General features: G+C 37.5%; 1 protein-coding gene across 1 annotated transcript; it reads left to right on the forward strand.

Moving 5' to 3' along the window:
• The first annotated feature begins 1,423 nt into the window (after positions 1-1,423).
• Positions 1,424-14,319, forward strand: rraga (Ras-related GTP binding A). Its single transcript, XM_060885092.1, has 11 exons — positions 1,424-1,606; positions 3,820-3,918; positions 4,132-4,231; positions 6,498-6,564; positions 8,229-8,451; positions 8,731-8,826; positions 9,497-9,619; positions 9,959-10,050; positions 10,150-10,265; positions 10,849-10,973; positions 13,736-14,319. Exons 2-10 carry the CDS (start codon positions 3,892-3,894, stop codon positions 10,950-10,952), a joined length of 948 nt encoding a protein of 315 aa, XP_060741075.1. The 5' UTR covers positions 1,424-1,606; positions 3,820-3,891; the 3' UTR covers positions 10,953-10,973; positions 13,736-14,319.
• The last annotated feature ends 421 nt before the right edge of the window (positions 14,320-14,740 follow it).

The raw sequence follows: 14,740 nt of genomic DNA on the forward strand, positions 1-14,740 counted from the left end.
TGTTTACACAGAGTTAATAATCACTCAGACTGAACTGTTTTAAGTGTGAAAAGCTCTGATATGGTCAAAATGTTGATAATCACACCACATACGTATGTGATTCCCAAACTGTTACCACAAAGTTGAAAGCACACAATTGTATAAGACATATTTGTAGGCTGTAGTATTACAGTTTCCCTTCATTGTTCCAAGCCCGTCGAAGGATTCTGCCTCACTAACATTCTTGCGGTTGAATAAACAAATCTCCACAGCCATGTTACAAAATCTAGTTCAAAGCCTTCCCAGAAGAGTGGAGGTTATGATAACTGTAATGGGGAACTAATTCTGGACTGGTGTGTTCCAAAACAAAACAAAACGATAAAGCATGATGGTCAAGCAAAATTAACAGAAGATTGTTGGGAACAAAAGGAATTTTGCCAAATTCTAAACCTGATTTGTAGATCCTAGGATATGACATCTGGTAAATGTCACACTGAATGAGCATGAATGGATGATATTACAGCTTAAAGGATCCAAAGCATGCTTAGAGAGATGTATGTATAATTCCAACTGGGACGTCATTTAGTCCTTCTAAAAAAATAATAATAATTTTCCAACACCGAATTTAGGAAAGCAGAATTTTAACTATTTAAATTTTTTAATAATATTTGAAGTAAGTAAGTAAATAAATAAATAAAATGAAAGAAGAAAAGAATGAGAAAACTCCATGCCATGATCACATGATGAATAAATGATACAAAAAGGACTGTCAATAAATTACCAATTAAATGATACAAAACTAGGATCCCCCGTTTCATACCCAGTGACTCGAAACCTAAGCAGAATTGTATTACTACAAGAGATTAATAAGACACACCTCTTTTAGTTGTAATTGAGGGAGTTTTCCATTTTAATATTAACATTTTTATTAAAAGTCACCTTAAGTCACCTTATTCATACTTTAAGTACATCTGTTGTGTAGGACACTTATTAGAATCAGAATCCGAATCAGGTTTATTGGCCAATTGTGTTGACACACACAAGGAATTTGGTTCCAGTTTGTGACTCTCAAAAGTACAGACAATAATAACACTATGCTATACATTTAGCTTGGACTATACAAGACAAGACAAAACAGACTGTACAAGACATCACAGTATGAGTAATAAATAAGAATACAGAATATATGACAGATCAGTAAGGTACAGTGTGAGAGTCAAAGCAGTCAGAACAGCCCAGAGCTAAATATTTATACCCCATACTGATTTTTGCTGCAAAATTAATATATACAATTTGTCAATTTATTGTTGCACCAATGATAACTGAGAAGGATTTGTTTTTATTGATGTTCAGGGATTTCCTTTTCATAGGTAAATATTATTTCAGGTTGAGTGGGTCTGCGCAGAACTCTTACTGCGTTTTATCAGCGCACCCTTTGGCTCCTTAAACGCACCCCATGTTTACAATTGGTCACATGCTCTGGTTATTTTAAGGCAATTTTTGGAGTAGTGCTTTTACAGCCTAAATAAATCATGAAATGGGGATCTTAATGGCTTTAAGGTTTTAACAATCGAGCTGTTTATGGATGCTATTTTATAGGAAGAAGAATCCAGCAACTGAGGATAAGGTACTTGTCTATTTTCGTTCGTGTATGTCTGATTTTCTCAGGAACAGTTATGATGTCAAGCTCCATAGCTAACTGAACTAACCAGTTTAAACACATAACCTGTTCATTACGCCTCGTAATACCGCCAGGTAATAGTGTAATATAAAGGAATGTAGTTTTAAAAAAAGAATTTTAGTTAACGGTTTTGTTTTAATATTAAATTAACATAACGAAGACTTTTAGCTAATGGTAGCTAGTAGAATAAGGAGCTAACTAGCTGTGCAAGCTGATTGTTGGCTAATGCTGTAAGTTAACGTTAACTTAAATTATCTTAAATAATCGAGATAATAAATGTAATTTCGACCGATTCCCAGTTTCACTTGGGTTTACACTTAATGTAAAAACAATGTACTGTGCTTTTAACTAGCCATCTCGCTAAGCTAGCTGTAGCTTCTTTATACTCAGCCTAACACTCTTATTATGGCTTCCGTCTTATTTTTAGAAACGGCCTCCGACTCCATAATTAGATGTAGACTCGGGTAATTAGAACGTTATATTAGGATAAGATATGTTTATTTTTTTTGCATAACATTCTCGGTGTGTCAATACTCTGATGATTAACAACTTTGTCACACGACAGCCAACTTGTGATCGTGTCGTCACGTGACTGCTATTTCTCAACTCAGCCTCAAACGCTACAAAACTCAAAGTGCATTCTGGGTATTCTTTTGTCTCGCTAGGACAGGGTATTTAGACTATATAGACAATGTAAGTTATTGCATTGTAGGATTTTATTTACATTGGATTTACTCTACAGTGGGAGCTCCCAAACATGGCAGATTCTGGGACTTCCTTTATTTTGTATTTAAATAAATCATGAACTCATTCTCCAGCCATATAATTATTTGCAACTTATTTAATTTACTTTTTAACCCCATGTTACGGGAATCCAGGGTTATTATTATTTTTTTCTTTGATGTTTCACAATGTTCAGACTTTCCAGAGGGTTAATTAAATTTAATTAAAATTTATTTGTATAGCACTTTTTACAATGGACATTGTCTCGAAGCAGCTTTACAAGAACATAAACATAAAACAAAAGGTTATTATAAAGATTAATTATAATAAAAAATTCAAGATTAATGTTAGATATATTTAAATGTGTTTGTATTTATCCCCAATGAGCAAGTCTGAGGTGACTCAGGTGACTGTGGCAAGGAAAAACTCCCTTGATGGTAAAGGAAGAAGCCTTGAGAGGAACCAGACTCAAAGGGGAACCTCATCCTCATGTGGGTGACACTGGAGGGTGTGATTATAAATATACAGTCTGATAAATGTTGTATAGATGCAAAAGACCACATGGAGTTGGCTAATGGTTAATTGGTTAATGTTCTTATTCTGGTTTTAGTTTTATCAAACATGATTGGATAAATACAGAGCGTGACTGCTTTAAATAACAAATTGTCTTGCACTTGAACAGGAGTTAGAAATACTGACTTGACATTTGGTCAATCTTTAAGAATTATACTGAAATTTAAAAAAAAACAACTTTGGAATGATTTTTATTTTCCCCTCAAATAATTCAAATGCTGTTTACACAACACGCAGGGTTTCTGTGACTGTACAAAGCATGTGATGAGGCACACACTGTTCAGTTTCTCGTTGGGTTTCTGTTCCTTTCACGCCATACACGTTTGGCATCGCAGTATTAACACTTCAGAGCAGGATTTCAGAACCCTGACTAAAAAGCCATTCTGAGCCCACTTTTAACTTACAGCGTCAAACATTCTTCTGCCCGGGATTAAAAGCAGTTTAGAACGTCAGTAGCTTGGGGTTAAGTGAATTGTGGAAAGACTTTTGGATCTGGATGATAAAGTGACTCCAAAATTGCAAAATCCACAAAATGAGTTTCTTCATCAGGGTGTCTAAAAAGTCAGGAAATCAAAAGGAATGTGTGAACAGCTTTTTTTAAGCAGCTGAGAGGACATGTAGTGCGAAAGACTGAACACATATGTCTTAAATAATAAATACAAACTGAAGTCTGTGGAGTTTTACTTTGACTGGTTCCTGAATTTTTCGACCTGCTGTATAGTGTGGTGAATGGTGTCGTTTTTGGTCTGCGGTCGTCATCTCCTCATTGTGTTTTGTGTAGATGCTGAAATTTGTTTTTTGCGGTTAAAAAAGCTGATTCGACCTGTTTCTCTGATTGCACTACTGTTTTTCTTCTGTTGCAGTGTTGAAGACTGCAGGAGATTCTCTCTTGTTCTCGGTTGGTACTTTTCACAGTAAGCTCACTGACAGGGGAGATGTCAAGTACAGCCATGAAGAAAAAGGTGATTTTACACAAACATTTTAACACAGAAATTAAAACAAACCAGTGAGCAAAATCAGAAAAAAGAGAATTATTTACTCTGAATAATACACAATTTAGTGCAGAAGTTTTGGAATAAAATGCATCTGTATGTCTCTTTTACATAGTGATAAATGAGAAGCTTTTTTAATGACACAGATGAAGCTTCTGCCTGCTGAGTTGTTCATGTTTTTAGGTGTTACTGATGGGGAAAAGTGGTTCAGGAAAGACCAGCATGAGATCAATCATCTTCGCCAACTACATTGCCAGAGACACTCGCCGACTGGGAGCCACAAGTAAGACAGTAAAACATGAACAACCAACTAGTTATTTGGTTCCTCTTTTGGAAAACATAATCTTATGGCTCTTGTACCAGTGTTAACAAGTTTAAAGCTTTTCAGTCAAAATCCTGTTCATGGTTTCATTGGATCTGAATGATTAACAGACTCTACACGCTACAGAATAGCTTCGATCAGTCCCATCAGGATCCCACTGAGCTTTTTATGATTGTTACAACCATAAATGCTTGATTTTGAAGGAGTGTTTTTTGAGCCTTTTTTTATGGAAAAACTGCTTGAACTGGTGAAATTACAAGCACAGGATTCTTCTTTTAAACTATTGGACTATTGACACATGAAATGAAAGCAGTCCTTATGTTCAACACGTGGCTTTGTCTGAACATGTGACATGAGTTGTAATGTGTTTCTTGGCCCAAAGCTGCAGTCATTTTGAAAGATTGAATTTGCTTGATTTTGCATTAATTTCTAAGATCACAAAATTGCAAAATCTTGGTGGAACTGTTCTATTATCAAGATAAAGCAAAGGGGCCTTTCATTGTTTTTTGTTATCAGAATCAGGATTATCACCATGTACTATAGGGTTTACATGTTCAGGAATTTGTCTTGGTGTGTGGGTGCATAGTAATAATATAGAACGGCATAAATATAAGAAACAAAGGTTATAAATAAAAAATAAATGTGTATAAGCATACAGATTTACAAAAAACAAACAATTAGAAGGAAATAATAATAGCAACACTAATTGTACATTAATGCAGGATGTGCAAAGTGGCCAGTGCAAATGTCCATTAAAAATGTTTTATAACATACATTACAACTGAAAAATTAATTAAACATTAGTGCAGATATTATGCCACAGCAGGGCTAAATGTTTTAATATCTCAGGTCAGAGAGTGTGGATTAATATTTCAGCTGCATCTCAATCAGCTCTTCACTTCAGTAGTCAGGGCACGGATAGACCTGCTTAGCCAGAACTTTAGAAGGTCTGGACTCCATTGCAGCTTTTACTGGTTAAGGATCACCAAAGAGAGTGACATGTAAAGCAACCAATCACAGTTTGCTTTGTCCAACATCAATTTTTAGGGGGTGTTGAAATGTCTCTACGTTGTTAACATCACTACAGAAACAGACTGATGTGCAACTATAGATTGTAACAGCAATGAAATTGTGCAAATGAAACATTATCAAATGAGTCTTTACCATGAACTTGAAATCATTTGAAAATCCAGATGATCCTCATAAAGCGCTCAGTGTCACAGTAAACACTACAGCTTTTTCTATGACTGAAGTAAAGCGCCACAACCGCTTTGTTTCCAGTCAGGTCGTTAAAAAAATTGACGCGCACTGCACCCAGAAATGGTGTAGAATCCAGCCAATCAAGTGATGACTTTGAAACAGTTTTGTTTGCCGTATGCATCAGAGGTACGTGGGCCTGATGTCTGATTCTGAAACTAAGACACCGATCAGGGAGTCAGTCGATTGACAGAGATCTTTTTGTGACACTGAGACTTCTGAGACAGTAAGACAGTCTTCAGGGGAAAGGAGAGTTTTATAATTGACTTGATGAGAGAGAAGAGGGGCTGGCTTGGGACCAGCTCTTTATAGCTGCTGTTATATCATCGGTAAGATGAATGAACTTACCTTTGAGACATTCCATTATATTAAATATGGAAATATAAACAGTTAAAAAGCATAGACACAGTAATGGCAACCATTAATAAATACAGAAGTAGAACTGGACTCGATGACATCAGTGGGGAAAGTCCTTAAAATATATTTCTAACATAAAAGAAGCTACTGAAGAAATAACACTATATAAACCCCTCTGAATATTCAAGCATATATTAAGATATGAGCTTGGGAGCATGGCCTGATAAACTCAATGCCCCCAGCACTTGTAATCTAATGATGAACATGGTGCTGTGGAATAAAATTTGTTATACAACGGCACAGACTGTTGTGTTATTGCTTGCATCATTTAAATAGAAAAATCAGTCAGTGTTGTGTTTTTTTTTTTTTTTTTTTTATAAATCACATTGGTGTCTAAAACGAAAATTGGTAAGAATTTTTGGCTACAATTCTGGCACAGGTTTTTCCAGATCACCACATCATTGTATTAAGAACGAGGACTGCAGCAGGAGCCTGTGATCTTTAATATCTTGTCTTAACCGTCTATTTCTCATCTGTTTACTTTTTCCAGTTCCATTGCAGGTTCAGGTGTTACTTTAGGTACATGCTCACTTCTTCTTGCTTTTCTCTGCAGTTGATGTGGAGCACTCCCATGTGCGCTTTCTGGGCAATCTGGTGCTGAACCTGTGGGACTGTGGAGGGTGAGTGCACCGCCTCGATGATGTTGAAGACTGCTTCTTGGGTTTAAGATAAAATACCTGCTAAACATGCCTGCACATTTTTGTGAAACACTTAACAACACCGCTATAAGCTCCTGAAAGATTTTCTTTTTTTTTCCAACAAATTCCTGTTTAGCAAGAGCACCGAGCAGGGACACATGGGTGGTCTTTTTTTATTATTATTTCAAGTTATTTTTTTTTTTTTCATTACAAAAAAATTGGTGTAGTGAAAGTCAAGTTTCTTTTTCCTTTAAAATGTCAGATTTTTCTGGCTTTATGCTAGTATCTCAGTACCTCAATGTAATCTAATAATAGTAAGATTGTTCACAGTTGCACTAATAGTTACAGTAGAGTGGTTTGGGAGATTTGATGGTTTAAAAACATCTATCAGAAGTTCCTTTGGCAACAACTAAAGCAGTTCCTTGTGGTCAATTCAGAATCCTGATATAAGCCCAATCAAAAATCTATGCAAAATCTTTGGCATAAAATGCCACAATAAAGTTTGGCAAATTAAAAACGAAGGCCAGATTGTGGAGACATCAGACTAGTTCTATGGCATTGCATTATTTGTATAAAAACATGTCAGAAATGTAACACTGAAACTACTGTTGCTTCTTAATACGTGACAAACATAACCAAGCCAAAATATTAAACATGTAAAGTATCATTTAGTTACAGATTCTCAAGCTCACTATATAAATATATAAAAAATATATCACTGTATAAACAGATTCTCAAGCTCACTATTATGCCACTATATAAACTTCATTCATGAGCTGTTACTGTTCTAGTACATAAACTTTTAAATTTTCATCATTCGGCCGTAACATTAAAACCACAAAATCGGTCCATGGAAAAACAAAATTATTGCTAATGAACCCAATAAAATTACTGAATTGTGGAACAGACTAGAAGAAGAGTGGACCAAGATCACACCAGAGCCGTGTAGGAAACTAGTGATGACAAGGATTAATGAAAACAAGGACTTCTACACTTCCTGCTAATTTTCTACAGCTTGAAACCCTTAAAAGTTTGAGTTCTTAATCTTCTTTTATGCCGCAGCCGTTACTGTGCTCTAGTTCTTATCGCTGTGTTTTCCAGCAACATGAAAGCCTTTGCTCAGGTGTCTTGGTTATTTATGTAAACATGCTAGTAGATCAGTTTTAAAACCCACAGCTAATATTCCTTCACATTTTGCACAATAAAGGTTAACAATATTCCAGAAAAGTGTTTCCAATTTGTTCTCTTATTTTGATATTTTCTATATTATTGATATTAAATCCAAATTCCAAATCCCATGTACTTTTTATGGTGTAAGTATATGATTGTGGTGCATTTTTTCTTCTGTGTTCTTGAAGAATAAAAGACATTTAGATTTGTTTGCATTGCTCAGGTTCATTACTGAATAGCGGGTTGTTTGTTGAATCAGACAAGCATCATCACTACTGTGTGGAATCACATTACACTGGAAAATATATATTTTAGGTTGTTTAAATAAACAATGACCGTAAATCCAAAAATTTCCAAATTTAGGGTGTTGATTTCCACTCTATTAGGACAACTACTACCTTTGTAGAGTGCTGGATATGATCAGTGTGTAGCTGCACACGTTGTTTTCATTTGCTCACACATTTTTTTGTCTGTAGGCAGGATACCTTCATGGAGAACTACTTCACCAGTCAGAGAGATAATATCTTCCGCAACGTGGAGGTGCTGATCTACGTGTTTGACGTGGAGAGCCGTGAGTTGGAGAAGGACATGCATTACTACCAGTCCTGCTTGGAAGCCATCCTTCAGAATTCACCTGATGCTAAAGTCTTCTGCTTAGTGCACAAAATGGACCTGGTTCAGGAAGATCAGAGGGACCTGGTTAGGAAACTGTCTCCATAAACAATACAAAATAAATAAATACAATTTCAAAATGTATCATAACAACCAATGAACATCCAAAATATATAACGCTGAAAAGGAGGGAGGGTATTTGGCAAAAAAATTTAATTCTACAAATTTCTGAAACAAATTCAATTAATTATGTATTAAAAAATATGCTGCAATACCAGCACTGTATTATGACATAATTGATCACAGTAATGTTATGGCATTAAGTCATCAAGTCTCAATAACTGTGCTCACCACGTGTTATTGCAGATCTTTAAAGAACGTGAGGAAGACCTGAAGAGACTTTCACGCCCGCTGTTATGTACCTGCTTTAGAACCTCCATTTGGGATGAGACACTCTATAAGGTAACATTCGAATTCCGTGTTAGCTTCACAACTCCGACACGTCTGATCATGCGTGCTGTAGCTACAGGACACATATGTTCAGAAGTTTTATCGGCAGAACATTAAACACTAGAGTAACTCATGTCGGCTTGTATATTAGTTAGTTAGTATTTAACCAGGATTAAATAAAGACACAACAACAATTAACATATTCCAAACATCCATCCTCAGAGAGAAGATAAACTGACTAAACACCAAAATGCAAAAACACACCTGACTGTTCTGCATTTTCTAGAAGTAGAGTTGAAAAGCCTTGCTGTATTTTTTGTAGTTAAATAAGAGAAGGTACATCTCCATCTGGCTTCGACTAAAATGACTTGAGTTCAGTTCTCTATGACCCTCATCCTCTGTGTGCACAGCTGATGCTTGACCACAACCCCATAATTCCTATAGATCAGTTTGTAGTTTATATCAATGTCTTACAATAAACTTTAGCACAACCATTATCACATCAGAATCCTACATTCTGTAAGCTTTTCCTCTAATGTCTGGATTGAGTGTTCATTTTCTAGACGACATGCTGCTTGCTTCCTGTGCAGTTATGTGAGCATGTATAGCTATGCTGACATGACCACTGGTTTTGTGTCTTTTTGACTGGTGTGTGTGTGTGTGTGTGTGTGTGTGTGTATAGGCGTGGTCCAGCATTGTCTACCAGCTAATCCCAAATGTACAGCAGCTTGAGTCCAATTTGCGCAATTTTGCCCAGATCATTGAAGCAGATGAGGTCCTGCTTTTTGAAAGAGCCACCTTTCTGGTAAGCATGACATTCAATTCAAGTCACTTATCTTCTCTTCTTCTTGACTTACTGCTTTTATAGCTGTGTTTAGGTGAAGCCGTAGATATAGTTAGGAAATAGTAGCTTAAAAAAGATAAGAAACATTCTCACATCTCCGTATGAGCGAATGTTGACCGTTTGGTAAAGGGTGGTATTTTGTAGCAACAGTTAAGGCAAGCAACAAAGGTAATTTTTGATGTGTAGAGTCACAGACATCTGGCAACAATCTGATCTGTAACATAAGTGACAGCTAAAGGACAGCATGGAGCTGTGTTCTTTCATTTCAGATTCTCTCTTATGTTCGTCTTTACTTTTCAGGTGATCTCTCACTATCAGTGCAAGGAACAGCGGGACGCTCACCGCTTTGAGAAGATCAGCAACATTATTAAACAGTTTAAGTTGAGCTGCAGGTGACTTTTTGGGTTCTTTACATTTTTATTCGCCTTCTCTGCTTCTTATAAACATTGTGATGGTTTTGATACTGAACATTTTTGTCTTTAATCCCACAGTAAATTGGCTGCTTCCTTCCAGAGCATGGAAGTGCGCAACTCCAACTTTGCTGCTTTCATTGACGTGTTCACCTCCAACACCTACGTCATGGTGATCATGTCCGACCCTTCCATCCGTAAGAGCTACTCTGCTGTGGTTATCACGGGCTTCACTTAGAAAACTGTTGTGTGTGGGTGTGGGTGTGTGTGGCCAGTGAGGGGTGGTATGTGTGTTTGGGTGGGAGTCTATGTTGGGGTGTGTGTGTTGGGGGCCAGTGAGGGGCAGTGTTTGAGTGGGAGTCTATGTTGGGGTGTGTGTGTTGGGGGCCAGTGAGGGGCAGTGTTTGAGTGGGAGTCTATGTTGAGGTGTGTGTTGGGGGCCAGTGTGTGTGTTTGGGTGGGAGTCTATGTTGAGGTGTGTGTGTTGGGGGCCAGTGAGGGGCAGTGTATGTGTTTGGGTGGGAGTCTTTGTTGGGGTGTATGTGTTGGGGGCCAGTGAGGGACAGTGTGTGTGTTTGGGTGGGAGTCTGTGCTTGTGTGTGTTTAAGGGTGGTGTGTGTTGGGGTGTTTGGGTGTGTGTTGGGGTGTTGCAGGGTGATGGTAAGATTTTATATGATGCTTGTAGATGCAGAAATGGTAGTTTTCTGGGTTTTGTATTCTTTCTCACTCTTTCTTCTCTCCCCTTCCTCTCTTTTCTTCTTGTTGTTCTTTTGCATCTAGCCTCTGCTGCAACCCTCATCAACATTCGTAATGCCAGGAAGCATTTTGAGAAGCTGGAGAGGGTGGACGGCCCCAAGCACAGCTTGCACATGCGCATGCGTTAGACATCTAAACCCTTTCCACGGGTAAGGTGATCAGAACACGGCCAGAATTTTTTTGAGGAATCATTTGGGTTTCTGCTCCAGAATGTTTTCCGTATACCAGCAGCTCTAGGCAGATGTGCCAACATTCAGAGAGGAATGTAGTCTTGAATTTCGTTAGGGGTCATTTGTGATCCCTTGCTACAGTGACATGGGAGACACCGGAAAACAGCATTTTTCAGTTAAAGCAGCACTCAGACCAAAGGCAAATATAATCCTGCCTTTGGAAATGCCAATTCACTGAAGGGGAAATGATGCAGCACATAAAGGCTCCATTGCAGATGCTATTTCTTTCTTCTAAATTTGTCTAGGCTAACTTTGTCCTCTCAGTTCATAAAACTTAGTCTTATAAGCCAGTAGCAAAAGGGGCAAATATTTTTACATAAACAGTTCAGCAGAGTAAAATGTGTGGTTCTTTCAGATTTCTTTGTTTTTTTGGTAATTTCCTTATGATATTGCTGTATTAGCGTGCTAAAAGTAACCTCCGCTAACATATTTACTTATTCATAAGGATCTGTGCTGTCGATTTTTTCTTTATTAAATTTCTGCTAGTGTTTTTAATGTTAGTCATGTTGGCACCCCTGTGTCTGGGCTCAGCTTGTAGTGCTGAACATCACTGATTGCCTCAACAACCATCCAGTTTTTTCTGTTATTTACATGATAAACACTGGCTGCTTACTAAGTTATGTCTACAGACTACAGAGACCTGTTATGATGTGTAAAAAGAATTGTTTAGCTCTGGCTTATCTTGCTGATTATATAAAGCAGAACAGCACATCTTGAGAGCTTTGTGTAGCTCAGGCAGGCATGCTGTTAATCACGAGGATTACTCGCAGCTCAGAAGGAAGATGCTTCCTCTCGTTTAGTGCTCCAGATAAGTTGAGAAAACACTAGAACACTAAAGAGCTTTTTAATTCCAGATTAAAACCAAACATACTCTTGCTGACACTTCATTAGGAACACCTCGACACTTACACATTCATGCAATTACCTAACTAACCAGTTGTACAACAGAAGCACAACATACACAGTCATGCAGATAGAGGTTTATTGTGCTGTGGATGTTAGTGCCAGATGAGCAGGTTAGAGTGTTTCAGAAACTGCTAATCTTTACACACAACAGTTTCCATGACTTTACTACGGAAGTCCTAAGAGGCCATGTATTATTATATTCTTTCTTTCTTTTTTTCTTGTGAGCACGATGCAGCATGATGAGTGCATGTGCTTTTGCTTTAATCATGTGATTGACAACTTCCACATAAGTGTCCGACAGGCTGCGATGTCTGCATCTTTCCTATCGAAGACAATATAGCTACCCTACTGCGGTTAATCCAGCTGCTGTTTCTGAAAGCCCGGTTAGACTAGTCGCATGTATATTGTAGGAGCATGGCCTTTAGGTACATAGTAGTAATAGCATGGAAAAAGGAAAGCGAGAATCTTCAAGCTCTTACGTCTCAGAACAATAAATGAATGCAAAACGATTATATTTTAATAAATGCGCGACAAAACGAATACAAAACAATTGACTTGTATTTATGAGAATAAAGGATTTAATTCAGTAAAAGGTCTTGTTGGTAAGAGCAATCAGAGGAGAATGGCCAACATGACAGATACAGTAACTCAAATAAGCACTCTTTACAACCGTGGTGAACTGAAATGCATGTGAGAACAGACAAAACATCAGGAGAGCACAGCAGGAGAACACATCAGGTTTCTCTTCTGTCAGCCAAGAACAAGCATCTTAGGCTCAAATAAAGAATCCTGGGCACAAACTCACTAAAACCAGACAACTGAATACTTAAAATGTACCTGCCCTTTTTCCAGTCTTCAGATGTTTAGTTTGGGTGATTCTGTGTCCATGATGGTTTTATTCCTCAGAGTTTTATTCTTGACTGTCAGGAGTTTTTTTTTTTCTCACTCTAGAGACTATTGTGTGTGAAAATGCCAGGAGGTGATTGAGTTTCTGAAATTCTCAACCCAGCTCATACGTTCCAACAACGCCACAGAGATCCCATTTTAGCCCATTCTCATGGTGACTGTGAACATTAACTGCAGCTCTTTACCTGTATCAGCATGATGTATTGCATTGTGCTGCTGCCACACAATTGTTTGATTCAGTAATTGCATAAATGAGCAAGTATACAGTTGTTTTAAATCCTCACTGTGTGTATTTACCCTGACCTAATGTCTGCAGATGTAATAATATGTAAAGCTCTAGTAGAGTTGATATTTCAAAATGTCCTTACTCCTTATACTCCAAGACATACTTATGTCCAAGCACAATTGAGTGTTTGTGACAAGTGTAGTGTTTTAAATAATGAATGAATGTCTTATTGCCTTCTGTGCTCAGTCTGCCATCATGGAGCCAGATTTTAGTTGCTTCATTTCTTTTAGTTGCCATATTTAAATGTTAAGTGATGCTTTGGTGTGTGTGTGTGTGTGTTTTCTGACACTTGTTTGTGTGCTTTCTTTGTATTAATGTGCATTTTTTTTATCGCACCATACCAAGACCTGAAACAAACTCAAAGTTTTTTATGAATATCAGGAAAAAACTGGCTTGATATTTTCTCTTTTTGTAGTGTTTGTTTTTATTGGACATTCAGTGAAATGTCAGTCATATATGTAAGTCTAACACATCAGAAAGGACATAAAAGTACAAACGTTTCATCACTGTGTCTCAGGGTACTTCTCAGCCTGTGTCTGATCACTTGTTCTTGTTTTTTCCTTTTCTTCCTGTGATCCGCTAGAGGGCTTGCGTGCCAGGGAAATGGAACCCTGGGGAATTCCTCATATCTGCTGACTTCACTGCATCCAGGGGGGTTTTCTAGAGACTCTCACCATTTTTAGATAAGAAACTTTTTTGTGGCACCTTTCCTTACAAGACTTGAACATAAGGCTGTTTGGGATTAATGAAGAACTGGGAATTAATCATGAAAATCTTGGTAAATGGGTGAGATGTTAAGCCATTAAAATAAACACTTTAAGGATGATGCACATTTAAATATCCCTTAATCTATGATCAGTGCCATAAAGTGAGCAAAGTTATATCGACTCGCACAAACAGTGGACGTATCTATCCTGTCATCCCCTCCTCCCTCCTTTGAGTTCACTTGTGTTTCTTTAGCATTATATAAATGCTGCCTGTTCTGCAGCTTGAAACAGTCTGGTTTGTTCTGAAAAAGTTATCATTCTTGTTAAAAAGTGGTCACTGGCCACGTTTTAACAAGCAAAGTTCACATCTCTCCTTTTCTATACAGATGTTTATTTTCCCTATTTATTGGCAACATAAATAAAAGCAAAGCAAATAAAAGCAAAGAATATTCCTTTTCAACGTTTTTGATTTTTTTTTCTTTTCTACTTATGACATAAATCTCTCACTTGACTTGGGGTCACAGCTTGCTAGAAGACTCAGTATGGAGGAACTGGTTATAACAGGAATATGTTCAAACCTGAAAAACTGTTTGTATTAATGGGATAGCCAAAGCTAAAATGCAGTCACAAACTAGTTAAATGAACCCAAACATACAGTAACTACATTTACATTTCCAGCATTTAGCAGACACCTTTATCCAGAGCGACGTACATTATCTATTTTTTTTATACAACTGAGTGTTAAGGGCCTTGCACGGGGCCCAAAAGTGGCAGCTTGGTGGACCTGGGATCGAACTCACACCCTTCTGATCAACACCTTAACCACTAGGCTACCGAACGCCCTAGCCTATGGAAAGGAATGATAAGCTTCTTCTGCATTT

Source organism: Tachysurus vachellii, chromosome 13, assembly GCF_030014155.1.
Source record: "Tachysurus vachellii isolate PV-2020 chromosome 13, HZAU_Pvac_v1, whole genome shotgun sequence".
Taxonomy (NCBI): Eukaryota; Metazoa; Chordata; class Actinopteri; order Siluriformes; family Bagridae; genus Tachysurus; species Tachysurus vachellii.